General features: G+C 38.9%; 1 protein-coding gene across 2 annotated transcripts in view; it reads right to left on the minus strand.

Moving 5' to 3' along the window:
* Tph2 (tryptophan hydroxylase 2) overlaps positions 1-21,202 on the minus strand; it is a 232,927-nt gene that overhangs the window by 124,787 nt on the left and 86,938 nt on the right. The window contains exons 10-11 of one of the 2 annotated variants that reach the window (XM_005330422.4): positions 18,394-18,527; positions 17,353-18,265 (exon numbers count right to left, since the gene is read on the minus strand). In XM_005330422.4, the coding sequence (XP_005330479.1) occupies positions 18,091-18,265; positions 18,394-18,527 (309 nt within the window). In that variant the 3' untranslated portion in view covers positions 17,353-18,090. Of the gene's footprint in view, positions 1-17,352; positions 18,266-18,393; positions 18,528-21,202 lie in introns of those variants that run through there. The other variant, XR_013440445.1, reaches the window with a different exon arrangement.

A 21,202-nucleotide genomic window follows, 5' to 3' on the forward strand; every position in this document is an offset into this window, starting at 1 on the left:
ACTGAGGTTGCCAATGGAATTAAAGCTGCTGATGGGATTAAGATTGCTACTCAGCTAACCTTGAAATAGGCAGAGTATCAAGAATTCTTCAGGCAGAACCAATGTAATCCCAAGAGTCCTTACGAGTAGAAGGGAAGCAGGAGAGTAAGGGAGAGGTGATGACAGAGCATGGTCAGAGCACGGCAGTGGAAGGACCCAGAAGGAATATTGAGCCAAGCAATGCCACCATCTCCAGTGGCTGGAAAAGGCAAGGAACCAGATTCTCCCTGAACCTTCAGAAAGGAGAGCAGCCCTGTTGGTGTCTTCGTTTGAGGCCGATGAGACCATGGTGTCGACTTCTAACCTGTGGAACCTAAGGTGATAGATTCATGTGGTTTTAAGCCACTGGGCTTGTGGCAATTTGTCATAGCAACAATAGAAAAATAATACACTGTTAATGTGAGAGAGCTGCTTATGAACACAGGTCAATGAGAAAGCGAAAACTGAAAGGTGGCTGAAGTGAAAGAATATCTGCCTATGTGGCTCGATGGCCTCTGGGGAGGTTTTCTAACAGTGGTGACAGGGAGTTACAATTAGTGATTGAGGAACAGAAGGAAAGGGACTGACATGATCCATCAGGAGGACACTGAGAGATGTCAACGGTATTAATACACCTTCTGGAAAATTAATCAGCTCTGAAAACACTGAAAAAAAAACTTTAATAGCCATATACAATAGAGAAGTGGATAGATTTTTATAGAGTGGGAAAAATCTAGCCTCTGTATGTTGACACAAAAACAAAATAAACAGGAAATTATATTAAAGGAATTTTGAAAGTGAAAATAGTCTTGGAAATTATATAATTCAATTTTCTTTTATTTTGTTATTTTGTACCCAGGGATTGAACCCAGGGGCACTTAACCACTGAGTCATATCCCCAGCCCTTTTTTTTGTATTTTATTTAGACACAGGGTCTCACTGAGTTGCTTAGGGCCTCACTGAGTTGCTGAGGCTCCCATTGAACTCCCAATCCTCCTGCCACAGCCTCCCAAGCCGCTGGGGTTACAGGCCTACACCACCACACCCAGCTCCAATTTTCTTTTTCTGCATAGAAACTGAGGCTGAGTGAGATGAAATGGCTTGCCCATATTAGTTAATATCACAGCCAACATGAGATCACAATTCTCCAAATCAGAAGAACCAACCAAAGATGATAAAGATCCACCTGTGGAATCTAGCTACAACTCCATCCTTAGTCTATTTTAATGATAAACTGTAGGAGCAAAATAGTTATCTCTGGGTCATGAAAAAATATAAATTACTCTAAACTTCAGCTGAAATGAGCTGTCACTATTGGCCAGGAAAGAGAAGCTCTAAGTTTAAGAGGCACCACGTCTTTGGACTAGCTGCCAAGACTGAAAAGCAACTTTTTCAGTCTTGGCAGCTAATACAAAAAAGTGTAGAGGTCAGATGTTGGGTTATAAGAGGTTTGACTTAATCAGTGCATTGGTCCCTCATTGGTCCCTGAGTGGTTACTCTTGGTGGGAAGGGCGTGGCTAGAGGAGATGGGTCCTTGGGGGCATGCCTTTGGGTTTATCTTTCCTCCCTCCATAGTAAGGAGAGCTCTCTCTGCTTCTGGGTGCCATGTCCTGAGCTGCTTCCCTCTAACACACTCTTCCGCCATGATGTTCTTCCTCACCTCTGACCCCAAGGAATGGAGCCAGTTGTCTATGGATTGAGACATCTGAAACCATGAGCCCCCAAATAAACCTTTCCTCCTCTAAAATTGCCAGGTCTTTTATTCACAGCGTGAAAAAACTGGCTAACTCTATGTCCATTCATTGTCTTCCCTCATCATCCTCCCTGGGGTTTCAGCTTATACTTCACTCCCCCAGGAAAAGTTTTCTAGACAGAATCAATGCCTCTTCTTAATAGACATCATCATAACTGATACACTAATATTTCACATCAGTTTTGTGATTATTTCATTTAGGTTTGTCTTTTTTTCTGATTTTATGACACTTAAATGAGCATAACATATTCATATATTTAATTATCTGATACATAATAATTGTACATATTTATGCCCAGGGTGATAATTCAATACATGTTTACAATGTGTAATGATCAGATCAAGGAAATTGGTATATCCATCACCCCAAGTATTTGTCATTTGCTTAATTTGGAAACATTCAAAATCTTCTATGCTAGCTATTTTGAAATATACAAAATATTTCAAAATATTTTATTGTTATCAATCATAGTTGTCCTACTATGCCTTAAAATGTCAGAAGATTTTTTGGAAAATTGGGATTGGAACCACCATTTGACCCAGCTATCCCTCTCCTTGGTCTATACCCAAAGGACTTAAAAATAACACACTACAGGGACACAGCCACATCAATGTTTAGAAGCACAATTCACAATAGTTAAACTGTGAAATCAACCTATGTGCCATTCACTAGATGAATGGATAAAAAAATGTGGCATATATACACCATGAAATATTATTCAGCAATAAAAGAGAATAAAATCATGGCATTTGCAGGTAAATGGATGGAGTTAGAGAAGATAATGCTAAGTAAAGTTAGCCAATCCCAAAAAACCAATGCCGAATATTTTCTCTGATATAAGGAGGCTGATTCATAGTGGGGTGGGGAGGGGGAGGTGGGAGGAATAGACAAATTCTAGATAGGGCAGAGGGGTAGGAGGGGAAGGAAGGGAGCATGGGGTTAAAAGTGATAGTGGATAGTTTTTTCCAAAAAACATGTAGGAAGACATGAATTGGTGTGAATATATTTTGTATACAATCAGAGGTGTGAAAAATTGTGCTCTATATGTGTGATATAAATTATAATGCAATCTACTCTCATATAAAAATTTTAAAAAATTTTAAAAAGTTATCCTTCTATCCAACTACATCCCTGTACCTGTTAACCATTCTCTCTCCATTCCCACCCTTTCCAACTTGTGGTACTATTTTACTCTCTATTCCAATTAAATCAACTTTTTCGCTTACACTTATAAGTAAGAATATGTGGTATTTGTCTTTCTGTGCCTGACTTATTTCACTTAACATAACGTCTTTCAGGTTCATCCACACCACTTCAAATAGGATTTCATCCTTTTTTGTGATTGAATAATATTCCATCATAAATATGAATATTTTCTTTTGTCCATCTTTTCTGTCAACTGACACCTGGATTGATTTCATGTCTTGCCTATTATAAATAATGCTGCAATAAACATGGGCACACATATATCCCTTCAACACACTAATTTCCCTTTATTTGTGTGTGTGTGTGTGTGTGTGTGTGTGTGTGTGTGTATTTTTTTTCACTAGAGAAATTGCTGGATCATATGACATTCTGGGCATTCTGCAGTGAAGTTCCCCAATGCTTCTTCTGGAGTTACAGAAGGATGGGTAGGGAGCTGGGATTTTCATCACCACTAGACAGTAACTAGGTCCTCTTCTCATGGTGTCAGTGGGGACCATATGCAGACAGGAGAGACAAGGAACCTCTACCCCCCTCAGAAATAAGAGGAGCCCTTCCCCATTGTAGTCATTAACAGAAGCTATTTGAATCCAATTAACAAATGGGCCAAGGACCTGAACTGACACTTCTCAGAAGAGGATATACAGTCAATCAACAAATATATGAAAAAAATGTTCAACATCTCTAGCAATTAGAGAAATGCAAATCAAAACTACTCCAAGGTTTCATCTCACTCCAGTCAGAATGGCAGCTATTAAGAACATAAACAACAATGAGTGTTGGGGAGGATGTGGGGGGAAAGGCACACTCATACATTGCTGGTGGGACTGCAAATTGGTGCAATTGCTATGGAAAGCAGTATGGAGACTCCTTGGAAAACTAGGGATGGAAACACCATTTGACCCAGCTATCCCTCTCCTCTGTCTATACCCAAAGGACTTAAAAATCAGCATGCTACAGGGACACAGCCACATCAGTGTTTATAGCAGCACAATTCACAATAGATAAACTGTGGAACCAACTTAGATGCCCTTCAGTAGATCAATGGATAAAGAAAATGTGGTATATATACACAATGGACTATTACTTAGCATTAAAAGAGAATAAATTTATGGCATTTGCAGATAAATGGTTGGAGTTGGAGAATATAATGCTAAGTGAAGTTAGCCAATCCCCCCCCAAAAAACAAATGCCAAATGTTTTCTCTGATATAAGGAGGCTAATTCATAGTGGAGTGGGAGGAGGAGCATGGGAGGATTAGACGAACTCTAGATAGGGCGAAGGGGTGGGAGGAGAAGAGAGGGAGTATGGGGGTAAAAAAGATGGTGGAATGAGATGGACATCATTACCCTCAGTACATGTACGGAGACATGACTGGTGTGAATTTATTTTGTATGCATCCAGAGATATGAAAAACTGTGCTCTATATGTGTGATATGAATTGTAGTGCATTCTGCTATCATATGTAGAAAAATCAATTTTAAAAAGATTAAAAAAAAACCAAATGCCTAATGTTCTCTCTGATATAAAGAGGCTGATTCATAGTGGGGTAGGAAGGAAGAACAAGGGAGGAATAGACTAACTCTAAATAGAGGAGAGGGGTAGGAAGAAAGGGAGGGGGCACAGGGTTAAAAACGATGGTGGAATGAGATAAACATCATTATCCAAAGTACATGTATAAAGACATGAATTGGTGTGAATATACTTTGTATACAACAAGAGATATGAACAATTGTGCCTTCTGCTGTCATATGTAAATTTAAAAATATTTTTTTAAAAAAACAGAAGCTATTTGGGGAACCTGGACTTGTGCCCCCACCTGGCACCATCTTACAAGATGGGCCCCTCACTTCCTCCCAGAGTGGTATCAGAGGAAGCTAATAAAATCAAAAGATGTAAATAAGACAAAGAGTCTCATAATATAATATCTGCAATGACCAAATTTCCATCAAAAGTCACTCATCATATAAAGGACCAGAAAACTTTTCATCTTGAATGGAAAAAAGCAATTAATAAATGCCAAAATCCAGATGACAAAGATGTTAGAATAATCTGACAAATGTTTTAAAGCAGCTATCACTAAAAATGCCTCCAAAGCAATTAAAAATATACTTGAGACAAGTGAAAAATAGAAATTCTCAGCAGAGGTATAAAAAATATAAAAAGAACCAAATGAAAATTTAGACCTGAAATATATAAATGCCAATTTTTTTTAAATGGATAGTCTCACAGAAAAACAGATGAGACAGGTAAAAAAATCAATGAAACTGAGAAGTTAAGCAAAATGAACAACAGAGAAAACAGACTGAAAAGAAGTAAGAAGAACCCCAGGGTCCTTTGGGACTATAATAAAAGATCTAATATTCCTGTCATAAGAGTCTTGGAAAAAAGAGGAGAAAGAGGGCAAAGTTTTAAAAAGTACTCAAAGAAATAATCGCTAAAAATTTCCAGATTGACAAAAGTATTTTAACTTCACTGGTGATTGAGAATGCAAATTGAACAAAAAGATGATATTTCATTCTGTGCTTTTCCAGTTGGTAAATATCTTTATGATTGATAATATTCCATGTTGGTGAATCTATAAGAAATAGGGATTCTGACCATTAGTGGCAGTTTAAATTGATGATATATTATTCATGAAGCTTTTTCTAAACAGCAGTTTGGCTATTGCTATCAAAATTATAAATGTGCACATTCACTGATGCTAACATTCCACTTTAAGAAATAAATTTATCCCATGAAATAGCCAACTGTTCAGAAATAAGAATATGAACTATATGAAGGATATTTTTGGCAATACCATGTGTAATAATGGAAAATTACAAACAGAAACATACATTAGACAAAAGAAGTTATTGAATTGTGGCATGTTTGTACTATAGATGTGATGAAATTGTGTTTAAAATGTAGGAGGTAGACTTAACACATTTGGACATGGAAAGAATTCCAAGATGAAAACTCCAACCTGTTTGATATGAGCTTTGTATTAATCAAAAAACAAAGTATATCAATATTGAAGAACGATGTGGAAGAACTGATGGAAATAATAAGGGTACCAAAATCTCCCTACACCAAAGGCTGACAGCTGTTGAATTGGGGCAGTGGGGGACAAAGAAGAATGTTAAAACTTTGTCCTCTACTCTTTTGTATCTTTGACTTCTAAAAAAAAATGTTGATGTATGACTTGTATGATAAAAAGTTCCAGCTATAGCCATGAGGTTGTTAAATGGATGCATTAATAATAGCTCACATTTGTTGAGTGCCTACAAATATCATGTGTCAAGCATTGAGCCAAATGCTCATCATGTGTGTTTTTTTTTTTTTTTATTCTTAAGGGCTCTGTGAGATCGTTGGTAGGTGCTATTCTTAGTTCTCTGAACATGCCATCTCATTTAATGTTCACAAGCACTGATTCTATAAAATCAGTGCTAAAATTAGTTTCCATTTCCCAGGTAAAATAGAGCGCTTTAGCCAATTACCCTAGTTAGTAGCAGAACTGGTTACTCATTTCCATTATCTGACCCCAGTATTATATTGTTAGCCCTACATCACAAACGAAAGAAAACCCACATATCTGCTAAGCCTAAGCAAACATAATTCCTCACCCACAGTACAGAATATTGACAATATAAGCTTTAAACCCCAATTCAGGAAGAAGAAGAAAAAGGGGACCTAAAATAAAAAAGAAACATTTTTATTTTTTATATGTGCAGTTCTAAAATAATAGGTCCATGTTACGTGTTCCGACAAATCCACCATTATGTTCTCTTTGATTTCATTTTATGTATAGCAATTATACAAAAATAGTGGATATTAAACTAATCCTGATAAAACAAGATAATTAATAATAGTGTGCAGTTATCTAATTTTCCCTGGATTGAAATAGGTAATTCTAAATGATAGACCATGATTAGCTAGTGAAACACCTTAAACTCATTTTTTAAAAGCTACATGCCTCAAAAAAAAAAAGAGAAGGGGAAGCTATAAATATATTCAAAACCTTTGTGTGGTCACAGACATTTTTAGAATAGGTGATCTGCTCCTCAGAAGCACTCATGAAGTTAATGAGTCGACTTCTCCCTAAGATTAAAGGAAGCACTTGACACCTAAAGACCTCTGGAGCTCAAGCCCAGCCCATCATACCTCTAAGGTCACAGTGGACCAAGGAAAAAAGTTTTGTAGAAGTTTGAGACAGAAAAAGAAATCCAGACCAAATTTCCCTGTAGTAGGTACCACAAACCTGTCACCTATGACATCTAGCTAGCTGAACGGCTTAGCTCTGCGGTGTCAGCCTGCTTCTTACGTACTCTTTAAAGAAAGAAAAATGGCCAGAATGAGGCAGGAAACCCAGTAGGAACACATAGTCCACATGGGTGGAACTTGTCTGGCTTTGCTCATCAGTGCACCCAGTGCTCAGTGCTCCATGCTCCACTGACACTTCTAGGCAGGGGGACTTTGGGCTCAGCTCAGCAAAGTCCGTCACCTCCTTCAACTTTACTTAAAGATCTTCCTCCTCTGTCTCTACAGTATTTCCTTTCTGGTCACAACTTCACAGCAAGAGCCCCCAGGAGCCTTCGCTATCTACATCTGATATGATCTCAGTGAGGTACAGTAGTTAAGGAAGAGGGAGAAAGGAAGGACAGATGGTCAATGAGAGTTCACTCCAGTATAAGCTCACCTCGCTCACGCTAAAAACTGGAACATTTGAATGAAAAAGTCAGAAAATCGCCGGGCATGGTGGTGCACGCCTATAATCCCAGCAGTTTAGGAGGCCGAGGCAGGAGGATCACAAGTTTGAGGCCAGCCTTAGCAACTTAGCAAGACTGTAGACAACTTTAACAAGACCCTATCTCAAAATATAAAATAAAAAGACAACCTGTATATTCAGAAAAATGAGAAATTATATCCCATCTGATTCAAATGTATGATATGTCAAGATCATCATACTGTCATGTGTAACTAAGTAAAACAAATTAATTTTTTTTTAAAGTGGGTAGGGGGTGCTGGGGATAAGTGCCCCTGGGTTCAATCCTCAGTACAAAAAAAAAAAAAAAAAAAAGGAAAGAAAAAGAAAATCCAAAAGAGGATGATAAAAATGAGACATAGGGATGCAGACCAACCTCAAGTCTGCTCATTTACAATCCAAGGACAAGCTCCATTAGGCATGGTAATTTTCAAAATGGGACGATAATTGTAGCCTGGACTATAAAAGCCTCTTTGGGTTTCTGCCCAGGCCATCTTCTCTCACACCTGCCTTTCTACCCAGACAAGGGTCTCTACAGCCCCATTTAAATCACTTTACCCTTCCACATGAGCCATAATCCACAGGATCAGGAATGGACAACTGATCCACACTAAATCACTCTTTCCTGAGAATTTGGAATTTAAATTCATATTTAATGAATCCGTCTAAAAACACAACATGTAAACTCAGGAGTTATAAAGTCACCACATTCCACCACTTAGAAGGGTAAGTTAAAAAATATATTGGGCTTCACTTTTAGTAGATGGTGTCTGTGTGTGTGTGTGTGTGTGTGTGTGTGTGTGTGTGTACCCTCTACAGAGAAAGGAAAAGAAAAAAGAGAGTCATAGACAAGAAGTGAAACCGATGTGCAGAGAAGGCAGAGGTGATGGCTAAGGGACAATTCTGAAACATTTCCAGCTACCAGCTCTCGTCCTTTTTGAAAGTTCATTACACCTCTTCTCTTGAATTTCATTTATAATAAAGCTCCCTTTTATCTGTCAAGTGAACCCAAATTATACAAATAAGAGAGAAATAAAATCCACAAAATAAAGTTTAGAAATGGAAAATAAAGCTGAGACTGGATTAGTCTTTAATATAAACCCTAGTGAGACGAAGTGAGCTGGCATGTGTCAGGTCTCCCCAGTGCCCAACCCAGCTCCTTAGGTCAATGCAAACCACAAGGGTAGTTGCCGTGTGCCTAAGCTGGTGGTTAGAAGGAAGGCTCCTTCAGTACAGAGATGAGAAGGAGGCAAGAATAAAGGTCCAAGTGAAACTGTTCTCCACCTCACATCAGAGTATTTTTCTAGAAGAGAATTCCAGAGAAGAGGACATCACAAAGGAAACAGATGGTTATTTTAAGACAAGCAGGAGACATTCCATATTGCCTTTCCCTCACTCTTTCCTTCACCAGGAAGGATTGAAGCGGTTATGGTTATTCCTCACATACATTTCAGCCATCCTATTTATGCACTGCAAAAGACAGACAGATAATTGCATTATTGCACTGCAAAACAAGCAGCTGAACGTGGAGCGGGACTCAGAAATGGAAACCTTGTCAGTTAGTGTTAGTGAATCATCATATGAAACAAATTGTTCACTTTTTGCTCAGTCCATTAGCTGCAGGGATGAAAGGAATTGCTCTTCCAACACATAATATTCCAATTTCCTATTTTCACTTAGCACTTCCCTTTCCTGCTCAGCAAATAAAATACATTTATATTCCGGACTTAATTTGTTCCCTTTGACTAGGACTTTATTTTTGTCAGAGACAACCCCAAGCAAGTGTTTTTCTGAAATGGAGCCTTGGGAACACAGCACTTCTGACATCAATGGGACTGGTTGGGCTTCAATTTTAGTAGATGGTCTGGTGACGGAACAGGATGACAACAACCTCTCTGCTCATTTTAGACGTTGGTAGAATGGCTCAGAGTCAACTTGCCACAATTTGATGAAATTTATAGACTCAGATTTAATATACAGGCATGCCCTGCATAATGGTGTTTCCATAAATGACAGACTGCATATATAGCAGTGGTCCCATCAGATTATAATGGACCTGAAAAATTCCCAGTGATATTGGAGCCATCATAATGTCATAGCACAATACCTACTTGCAGGCTTTTGCTGCTGACCATCATATAAAAGTATTGCACATATCACTGTGGATAAGACATAATACTTGATGAAAATAAATGGCTGTGATTCTGATTTATGTCTTTAGTAAACTATACTTTATTATTATTTTAGATAAATTTTTTTTAAAAGTTTACTGTGAAACAGTATGCTGCGTTGTGCTGGGAGTAGCCCCTCTTACATCTTCTGCTGACTGGTTTCCCTAATTGTATTAAGAGGCCATGTCAAGTGATAGACCTAATCCATCTAGGTGTGTGTGAACATACCCCATGACGTTCGTACAGTGACAACATTGCCTAACAAAGCTGACCCCATCATTAAGCAGCTTGTGACTAAATATATTTAGTTCTCATGATAATGCAGCAAACAGTCCACTTTATGGAAAACTCAAAACTGAAGCCTCCTCCTGAGGTGTCAGTAAATCTATAACGATCACCCAATTAGTTAATAAGCAGAAAGTTACCTGATTTCAAATTCTAGGTTCTCTCTACTCTTCTTGGGAGATAATTTTTGCTTAAAGAAGTCAAATCCTAATGAAAAGCAGAGCTTCCCAAGTGCTGCAGTGAAAAATTGGAACAGAAAAAGTCTCATCCCGTTATTTAAGCTACCTCTCAATTTACGTTGGATTTGCTTAGATATTCACTCTTCATGGAAGAAATCAGTGACCTACAGGTTAAATCTCAAGTTGCCACCTGAAACACAAACCCTTCTGTTGTAAATCTTATTGGCCACCTTTCCCTGGAAAAAGTCTGTTTCCAAAATTAGCGAAGAAACAGGGCAGATATTCCACATTTCTATGGTGAGGCCAAGCCAAAAGGGACATCGACAGTGTTTCTTCAGAACTTGTGATTCCCAGAACCAAGAGGTCAAGTGTGAAGAATGTAAAACCCCAAATCTCCTGCCTCTCCTCTTTTGCCTTTTTCCTGGGTGTTAGCACATGTTTTATGTCAGCAAGAAAATGAGAGCGGAGGAGAAGGGGCTATTTATTAGTTTGGACCTGGAAAGTCCAAAGGGACTGCTAACTACAGGCACAGCTAAATCTGTGAACTTGACAGTGTCATTAAAACATCATCTTTTTCACTCCTGGTCCTACATTCTGTATGTGGCAATCTGTGTTAGATCCAGACTCACATTCTGCCCCTTTACATTCACTTGAGAATGCAGCACACTTCTTTTCCAGGGGTTCCAGAAAAGTCCAAGGTTTAACTTTAACTGGCCCAACTCAGGGTCCAACTCAACCCCTGAACCAATTGTAGGTAGGAAGATATAATAGCTCATTGACCAGTCCCTGGTCATGAACCCACCTCTAAAACTGAGAGGTAGAATCAGCCCCACCCAAAGTATGGACTTAGAGCAGGGGTGGTATTCACAAAAGGAAAAGGGGGTATAGTTATTGGATAAAGTGTGAATGCTGAATAAACAACAGCTGGTTGGTAAAAGCAAAGCAACAACCACCCTAAAAGACATAATTCCAACATAGAAAAATAGCCTCCATCTAGGCGCAGAGTCTATAAGAGTAGTAGGGATTTTTCCCTGTTTCCAGGCAGAGGCTCAAGAGGCAGACTCTGTGTGGCAATTAGCTGTCAGCTGATCACCAATTCAAATGTCCTGGAGTGGGCCGTGCTGATGATCTGTACTTGCAGTAATCATTTGGCTGGGTGAATCAAATTATACTTTCCAATGCCTCTTCAAATCAGGATTGCTATGTCTGCGCTCATTTTCAGCAGTAAGTATTACCGTGCAAGTTATTTCCTTTGATATTGACTATACACGGGCAAGGGAGAAATTTAGGCTTCTTTTAAGTTCTGCTCAACAGGAAAGACCAAAAAGTTTTAGAGATTTGTGAGGAGACTAATTAGGATCCATTCCTTTTTAATGGCTAGGCTTTCACACTGAAATGGATAGGGGAACATGTTCTCCCCTTGCAAGGTAGAGATTTTTCTTCCAGGTAACTATCTGATTCGGGAACCTCATTCTTTCATAATGCCATGTGTAGTGATCAATCAGATGTAATGATCAAAAGGAAGTTTGCCTCAATCAATCCCAATAAACAAATAACTGCTATAGTGGCAAACCTAATGTGTTCTTCACTTCAAATTCACTTGCCAATAATTGGCCTCATTAACGTCTGTGAAGTTAGCTGTTCACTAAAATTGGGCAAGCTGTACATTAGATATGTTCAGTGGTTTGCAAACCTTTGGGAATAATAGACCTACTGAATCAGCATCTTGCTAGTTCCATGGAAATGAACAAGCTAAAAAGCAAGGAGATTGCAAGGAATCCAGAAAGGGTGAGGGGGACCAGGAAATTCCTACCACATTTCTATAATTTATATTATCTTTCCCCAACTGAACATAAAACGAGGGCGAGCTTCTAAAGATTTGATTTTTCTGACAGAAAACGAACTTGATTTCTTTGTGCCATCTAGCTTTCAAATTACCCTGCCCACATCTGTCAGATGTTTTTGTTGTTCAATTATAAAAACTGTATCCAGACTAGATTATGAGAATGCTGTTTGCAGGCACCATAACCACAGATGCCCTTGGGTTGAACATCAGGCTCACTGCAATCTTCCCAAAAAAGGAAATGTACTTCCAGCTGCTGCACCAGACCCATCCTTCTTGGAGAGATGGGGAAATCACAGCAAGGGAGCCTTTTCTGGGATATCTGAACTATGCACTGGGGGAGATGGGAAGCAATGAGAAAAGTGGAAATAAACTTAACTAACTCACTTAAGTGGCCCTATTCCTACAGAAATGGCCTTGATGGACAGTGAATAAAACTAGTTTGCCTAGAGGTGAGGGATAATTTTTGTCCTGAATTACCCTATATGTCCTCACCACCGACATTCACCAATACGGTCCCATTTCCTAGTTCATTTTTGTTCTTCTCATCAATACTTATGAGTCCCAAGAGAGAGAAAAAAAAAATGCACTTGCTTTCCAGCCCAGCCTAGATTTTCTTCCTTAAGAGGTAAACTAACCAGGGGAAGATTAACATGATGTTGTTTTGTCCAAAAATCTTTAAATATTTGGGAAAGACACAAGATCTCGTTGGATGACTGATTTTCCAGTCAAATGAGAATCAACCCAGGTCCTGGTGACACCAGTTTTCCCCAGTCTTTCATCTGGTGGTTCTCACCCACTTGGTTTATAATTTATTTAATTACAACAAGTTTTACTAATGTCCACCATGATCCAGCAAGATATTAGCTTTGCAGATCCCCAATACCACAAGGGCTCCCTGATTGGTTTTGCTACTTGGATTCCTGTCCCACACCCACCCCTTACAATCCATTTCCACACAGCAGCCTCAGTAAGCTCTTACAAGTGAGGATCAGACCTTGTCACCGTCTTTCTTGCAGCCCTCCAGTGCCTCTACTGCATTTAGAGTACACGTGGCTCCTTATGGAATCCTGTATCATCTCACCTTGGCTTCCCGGGCTGCCTTCAAATAGCTCAACTTCAGCCCACTACAATCCATCTTCTCCTCAGCTGCATCATTTGTTTTGATCTTGCTATTCCCTCTTCCGGGAATATTCTTTGTGTGGCCCTCTCCTTGCCTGGTTTCTTTTCACCCTATGGTTCTTGGTTAAATACCCTCTGCTTAGAAAGGCTATCCAGGCCCTCTTGCTTCATCTCCCCACTGTTTTTGTCAAATCACCCTATTTTCTTCATAAAAATTTGTCACCTTGTCACACCATGTGGGTTTTTGTTTTGTTTTGTTTCACCTGTGTCTCCTCCACTGGAATGTAAATACCAGGTGGGCATAAAGCTCTTCTCTCTTATTCACCACTATACCTTCAGGGTCTAGCACAGTGTCTGATTATGTACTAAGCCACTGGATGAGTGTTTTGAGAGTCCCAAATCACATTACAAAGAATCACCACTTCACATTCCAAAACTGGCTTATTGTGAAATATGCAAATCTAATATTAGAAGAAGCGGTGTCCCACTGCTAAATTCCCTTGACTGTTCCCAGAATGTGGTAATCAACCTAAGAATCATTTCCCAAAGTAAGAGAACATCCTGGGAAACTGGAGGGAAAAAAAAAAAATTCAGACACACCAGAAAACTCTAGGCTGCTTTCTTTTTCATTATAAGTAAGACAAGGTTCATGAGAGTAAGCATCAGTGCTTGATTCTTTAGAAGTTGAAAATTAGATCAAATGAATTGGAGGACAACTACATCTCGTGTTAATGTTTTCCTCCTCGAATGAAGAAAATGAGATGATGTGAGCCATGACTCCATTTGAAAATGAAACGTTGTATTTCTATTCGCCTCCACGTTAAAGCACACTGTTTTTCATTTTAGACTCTTCATGTTGGTAAATGTTGCAATACTTTACATTCATTAGGCTCAGGCCCATTTACAATGTGCAAGTAAGACAAGCACAGATATATTGTTCCTATAAAGCATAATTTCTAAATTACACAGTAAATAAATGAGAATAAACCAGAAACCCAAGTTCTCACAAACCTTACCACAAAAGTGCTAAAAACAAATAAATAAAACTTGGGTCAAAATTCCTCACTCTTAATAGGTACAATTTACAAACTATTATGTCCTTATTATGTCAAATAAACTAATCATTCAAGAATACACTGGGTATTAACCCCAACTCATAACAGATAAAATGCTTCAAGAATAAACCCGAACTAATCAGATTTTATCTTTGCAAAGTGCAATGCATAAGAAACTTGATTTTGCTGGGAACTCTGTTGATTTCTGATTAGCTGATTATAGAAGTCAGCAGCAAAGCCAAAATAAAGTAACAACTCACAGTGAGATGACAGCAAGCAAGTGTCTTTAAATTTATAATTGCCCTTGGATCTATTTAATTTAGCTTTAAGTCAGAAGGCTTAATTGAGACAAATGGTTACACTGAGCAGGTATCAGATATGACAAGAAGCTGGCTGTGATTGTTTTGTTGCACTATTTCCATTTGAGGACTTTTTCTGCCAACACTTTTCCTATGATGGCTATTAAATTTTATAGGATTTTTCCCACCATTAGCTGTAATGGCATTTGCATGTTAAATGCTCACAACAAATGAAAACCACGATTCCATTGTTTCACAGGGTGAAAGCCATGGTTACCGCTATTCCAAATGGAGAACAAATCTAAAAAGAATCAAGTAATTCCTCCTGCTTGTATGATACCTATATAGGCTCTGTGGGAAAGCCTATTTACTTTGCAGCTCTTCTTTTTTGAAACAAAAATAGAATAGATTTTTGCACATGTAAGAAAAGTGAAGATTCCACAATAAGCAGAAGACACCTCAAATGTTATTTTTTTATAATATTCTTTTACATATATATAACTTTATTTTTTGTTTATTTATTTATTTATTTTTGTGGTGCTGAGAATCGAACCCAGGGCCTCTCGAGCACAAGGCTAGCACTCTACCGCTGAGCTACAATCCCAGCCCTTCAAATGTTATTTTTGTTTAGAGCTTTTGTTTGCAATTAAATATAATTCTCCCTTAAGTACATTTGACTAAGAGGTTATCCTCAGTGAAGCTAAATCAGAAAATTCTGATGGCATTTATGTTTGTTTTAATGACCAAAAAAATGACAGGACTCTCTAGGACTTGTGTCTCAAACAACATCAAATTATGGAAACAGGAAAAGCAGATATTTAGAGTGTCTTAGCCAATTTTCTCCTCGAAGAATTTTCAGCAACTTGCTCTGAAACTTGGGGGACTTTTTGTGCTAGATTATATTTATAAGTACTTAGATATTCACAGTCATTTAGACCTAAGAAGGGTATAAGAAACTGTGTTTGTGGCTCTAAAAACTATAAAGATATACAACTGCTGGATCCTTGTAGAGTTTTGTTTCAGTGCATTCATCATTTCTCTGATAATTTTCCAAGGTACTGTCTGTCCCCTTACCCTAGAACAGCATTTATGTTTCAAGATTGTCACCTTCTAGCCACCAAATGCCTTCAGGAACTCAGGTTTTTTGTTGTTTTGTTTTGTTTTGTTTGGGGGCAGGGGTTGTTTGAGAATGCTTCAGAAATGAAATCTCTTATTAAGAGAACCAACATTCAAAACCCTCAGACTTTTTATTTTAAATTTACCTCCCCTAAGGTGTTTGTGAACTCTTTCTCATGTTTCCCCTGTATATATTTAGACCAAAGATTTCTGATCCATAATGAGTCCCATATAAGACGATGAATTAGCTTGAAATTTGATGTAATTTCCTATTAAAAGAACATCTTTGTTAGGTAGGAGACCAGGCCCTAGCAAGGGACCACACCTTGGGGCTCTCACCTCCACCCAGAGCCCTGAGGACACTCCAACCAGAGTCCCTTCCTGTGAGGGCAAGCTAGGCCATCTTGCTGTGCATGAGAAAGTTAAAGGACCACAAAGGAAATTCAAGACCAAGAAGGCAAGGTCCCCAGTCGTGGGCATGAGCAATAGCCCAAAGGCCTGAGGACTTAAGTTAACTTGTTGCTATTTAACATATCTTTAGCACTGGGGTTTGCTCCCTGTCTGTGCATTTTTTAAGGGAAAAATAAACTTACACATGGGCAATAGAAAAGAAATTATGTAAAATTCAGTTGTCAATCAAGGTGTCAGTTAACCCCATATCCACCCAGGGGAAAGAGGGGAGTACTAGTGCAGCCCAATAAAAGTCACCTCTGCAGTGTAGACAGGACCTTTAGATGGTTGGCAGCTGGGCCCACTCTAGTTCTCTCACTTGTCCCAAAACATTACTTTGCCTTTAAAATAAACCACTGTCTTGCTCTCCAACCTCTCATGTCTGGCTCAATTCTTTGCTCGGGATACCAAGAACATGGATCCAGGATGCCCTGGGACCCCTGTCAGCAATGTTGGAAATTGCTCAAATAAGTATTTTGGAATTACAAGTTTAAAAGCCACTTTGTCATCTTTTCTTTCTCTACCTCTTTTTGTCCCAACCAATTAAGCATTCAGAACCCTTACTACCTGCCAAAATCAGAATCAGTTTTTGTTTGTGTTTGGTGAGGGAATCAGAAGATGAAGTTCATTCACTCATTCAATATTCTTGGTGCATTCCCCCAGCCATTTCAAAATGCAGTTTTTTATTTGTTCACTTAGTGGCCTGACTTTATCTTTCATATCAAGGATCACCAAAAATTTGTGGTGTATTATCCATTTTTGCCCAGAGTTGTCCAAACTCTGAGAACATGGACAACTGACCATAGATCTAGTCTGGTGCATGGCTGAGAGAGGAAACAATGGTTACAAACCAGTTCCCATGCAGTGACAAACAGTTCTAACAAGCATTTGTTTCCCTTCTCTGACTACACGTAAGCACACACTCACACCAAGTTGAACTCAACAATCCAAAATGAAAATGCAACCATCTATGAACTTCAGTGCACAACTAATTGTGCTACTTTGGACAAATCACTTAACTTCTCTATGACTCAATTCCACCTCTTTGGAATCACAGGTGATCTTTGTAGCCCTATGATTTTATTACTTCTGACCAGAGAAATGGATTAAACATTTGAGATGATAATTCACTTTATTCCAGCATGAAATACATAGTACCAAGATTTATTCCCCAGTGTTTACTCTATCCTTATATTCTTTCTGGAAGTATCCTCTTCAAAATACTTCAGGAAGCTTGCCACAACTGTTTCTACAAGGTCAATGCAACCTATATATCCTGTTTGTAAAATGTTTTCTTTTCTTACATTGTATAAATACTCATTCTCAAATCATTTCAACTACTGTGTTACCTCAACAATTTTTGAAATAGAATAATGAATCTTTTGTTACTGTAATAGGAAGTTTCCTACAACTCTGGATTTATCTCGAATAATGCTGCAAAAACAGATACGACTGAAAATAGAAATGCTTCACTGCTATTTTCATTTTATCTAATGAACAGAGAATAGCTCAGATTCAAGGAAGAAAAGGTCATAAGCTAGAATCATAAGAGGGCGCCTTGTTACAAATTTTAAAGACGCAGTTTGGTTAGGGATGCTAAGCAGGAATGTCAGAGCTACTTAAGACATTTAAACATATTACAATCTTTCAAACAATGAGGGTTATCTGCTATTGGGTTCCTTACAGTGTTTCATACATTAACACAGTAAGCTACAAGTAGGTATAGATATACAGAATTGCATGCTTACTAGCCAAGCCAAGACACAGCAAGTTATTGGTGTTATATGACATTGACTGAATTGCTGCTGCAACCCCAAAAGATCATGCTGGCGACAGCATTGGTTCCAGGCATCAAATCCCCAGATATTGGTTCATTTTGTTTAAGGCATCACACACTGTGTTCAAATCACTGCGGAGGTCCTGCACCACATTTTCAATACTTCTGGTGTCTTTCAGAATTTCAATACTCTGTGTGTAGGGATTGAAGTATACTGAGAAGGGACGGGTAATTGACTTTGCAAAGTCCCTGCAGAATAAACAGAAATAGAAGGATATGTGATCAACCCCTATTGGTACAAGAGAGAGATAGAAGGAAGAAACAGAGCCAGAAAAACAAAAAGTTACTTTCTATAGATGGAAGAAAAGCAAGTTTACCTCATCTTTTCTTTGGCTTCTTCAAAACTTTCTGAAACAAAGTAGGCCTCCTGGAAAGTGGTGATAAGACATTCCTGTAAGCACGTTGTCTTTGGGTCAAAGGCTTTCACACAGGCCTTGTCAGAAAGAGCATGCTGCAAAATACACCGCAAAGCCCGTTAAACTCCATAAAGAGTCCTCCAAAGTGCCAAGACATCACACCTCTACAGCACATTTGATGGCGCAGTAATCCTACAGAACTGCCATGAAACACAACTCTCCTATTTGCAGGGAAAATTGGCATTGTGAGGGGGCGCTGGGAGAAGGGGGGGCTTGGTGGATTGATTGGTTTGCTTTGATTTTTCAAGTCTGTTAGGTGCTGAGGGGAAAAAAATGAGATCATGGTATTATTTTATTTATCATCAGCCAAATTCTTACTGAAGAACAGTTCAGAGCTATATCCCAACAGAAATGGAATTTTAAATCTATGCTATGAATAGAAGCAGGGACAGCATAAACATGCTCCTAAATTTATTGCTATAAGCAATGTACTGAAATTTCACTTAAATGGCAGAAGTAATAATTACCTACGTGCAGAGGTAATTGGAACTCTCACTGAACTATTTGTGGACTCGTTGCTAGACGTTTTGAGGCCAGACCCTGTGTATCAACAGAAACTGAAGTGGGCCTGTATATTTGAGGATGCTTACAAAGCATTCATTTACCTTCTATCACAGACAGCAGAGCAATATACAGCAGACAAATATTGCCAGTTGGGGGAAAAAGAGCTAATATTAATAGTTATACTTATGTCCAAAGCAGGCATTAGGAAAACAAGAAAGCCGTTGTAATTACTCTTTGAACCATCATTCGCTCTGTTCACCTCCCTATATGACTGGCAGGAAGATCAGCAAGAAAATAAGAATGACCGTATCCTCCAGATAAATTCAGTGATGTTGAAAGTTAGTGGCCATTTCCCACCACCTGCCTATTAATAAATGGATGGTTTTAAAGTGCACTGTACCTAAATAACCTTTGAGGAGCTTGTGAAAATGCAGATGCCCAGGCCTCAATTTCACTTGGTAGGTCTGATGAATTCCAGAAATGTGCATTGGAAAGGTATCCAAGGCGACTCTGACATAAATGGCTGTGAAACATAGTTTGAGAAATGCTTCCCTAGATTCTGTCCTCTTTTTAATTTAAGGGGTCAGTTAGTTAAGAGAGACAGGAGGGGGTTAACAGAAATTGCCTTGAACTAAGTGAGAAATCCGATGCTGTGGTGCAGGTGCTGCCTCAAACCTGGTAACCTTGGTAAATCATTTAACCTCCCAGGGCCTCCATTCCCTCTAGTGTAAATGAGAGGTTTGGGTGGATGATTCTAAAGATACTCTCTAATCCAGCCTCTGGATTTCACCCAAAGCACTTTTCTGCCTTCTTAATCTCTAACAGCTAAGATTTCCTGGAGAAATTCTGAAAATCCTTTCCTGATCAATATTCTTGGTGCATTTCCCCAGCCATTTCAAAATGCATGGAATGATTTACAGCCCTCTGTGAAGAAGGCTGTGGTTCCCTACATTTGAAAATGCAATTGAGAACCAAAGGACTGACACGTAAGAGAAGGGGCACACTGCTCTACCCTGCATGTGGCTCACTTTCCTGCAAAGTCCTGTTGTCCAGATCAATGCATATATGAATCATGGAATGCAGAAAGCCTCTCGAAGTGAACTCATTTTTTTGGCCCACAGAACAGCTTCATTATAAAGGAGAAGGTCACTACACCTGCAAATGCATTTGTGCTGGATTCAATGCCGCACAGTGAACATCAGGGGATTTTGGTTCCACATGACCAATAATTCTGTCCACATTTTAAAAACAACTTCACGGTTTCAAAAAACAAAATGTCCTTTGATGAGAGCTGTTGCTCCTCTGCAAAAGAATTGGCTTCCCATCATCTTGTCATGGTTTTCAGAATCAGAAACTACTTTCTTTGCAGCTGTACACAGTGGTTACATTTAACTGTAGTGCGTTGCTGTAATTATTCATTCACCCATCCACGCACAGATGGAAGGAGGGACCCTAGCTGACTCCGTGTCCTCAGACTTTTTATCTTTGCATTCAGGGGCAGACAGAGTGGTAGCAGAACAGGTTATAAGAACATTTAAATCATAGCTCCTTGGGACATCACCACTGAGCCAAAGACTTCTTACTGGGTCAAAGACAAGCACAGAAAGAAGTGAAACTCATCTATTCATTGGGTCTCCAATACCTCCATAGGACATTAGCACCCTCAGTTGTCACTATGTGTAGAGGGGGTTTCCATGACTGAAATCAGTATGGTTCTAGAAAAAAAAAATCACCAGGTAACAATATCCTATTATGACCACATTCAGTCATTTCAGCAAGTAATGGGGATTAGAATAGATCCAACAAAAGACCCAGGGTGCCCTGCATCAGACTTTGAGAAGAATCAGTGGCTTCACAGCAAATACTTTCAGGCAAAGCCCATTAGGCAACATAGATTACCCTTGTTTGATACCATATTTAAATGGAAAAACTGAAAAATAATTGTTTTAAGCACTCAAAAAATGCCATCTAATCTTAGAAGCCTGTTGTATGTGATATGTTGGTCACTTACCAGGGACCTCCCCATTCAGTTTATGGGACCAGTGCTGTTCCTTAACTAGCAATAAATATGGGGCTAATCCTGCTACCCACTGATTAGTCTGGAAAATGACCGAAGCCTAGAGTTAAGGGAGCAGCCAATGATTAGACCTATTATGCCCTCTCATTTACCTTCAGAGTGGGTCCTCTCTAAACACTGAGTCACACG

The sequence above is a fragment of the Ictidomys tridecemlineatus genome, chromosome 6 (genome assembly GCF_052094955.1).
Source record: "Ictidomys tridecemlineatus isolate mIctTri1 chromosome 6, mIctTri1.hap1, whole genome shotgun sequence".
Taxonomy (NCBI): Eukaryota; Metazoa; Chordata; class Mammalia; order Rodentia; family Sciuridae; genus Ictidomys; species Ictidomys tridecemlineatus.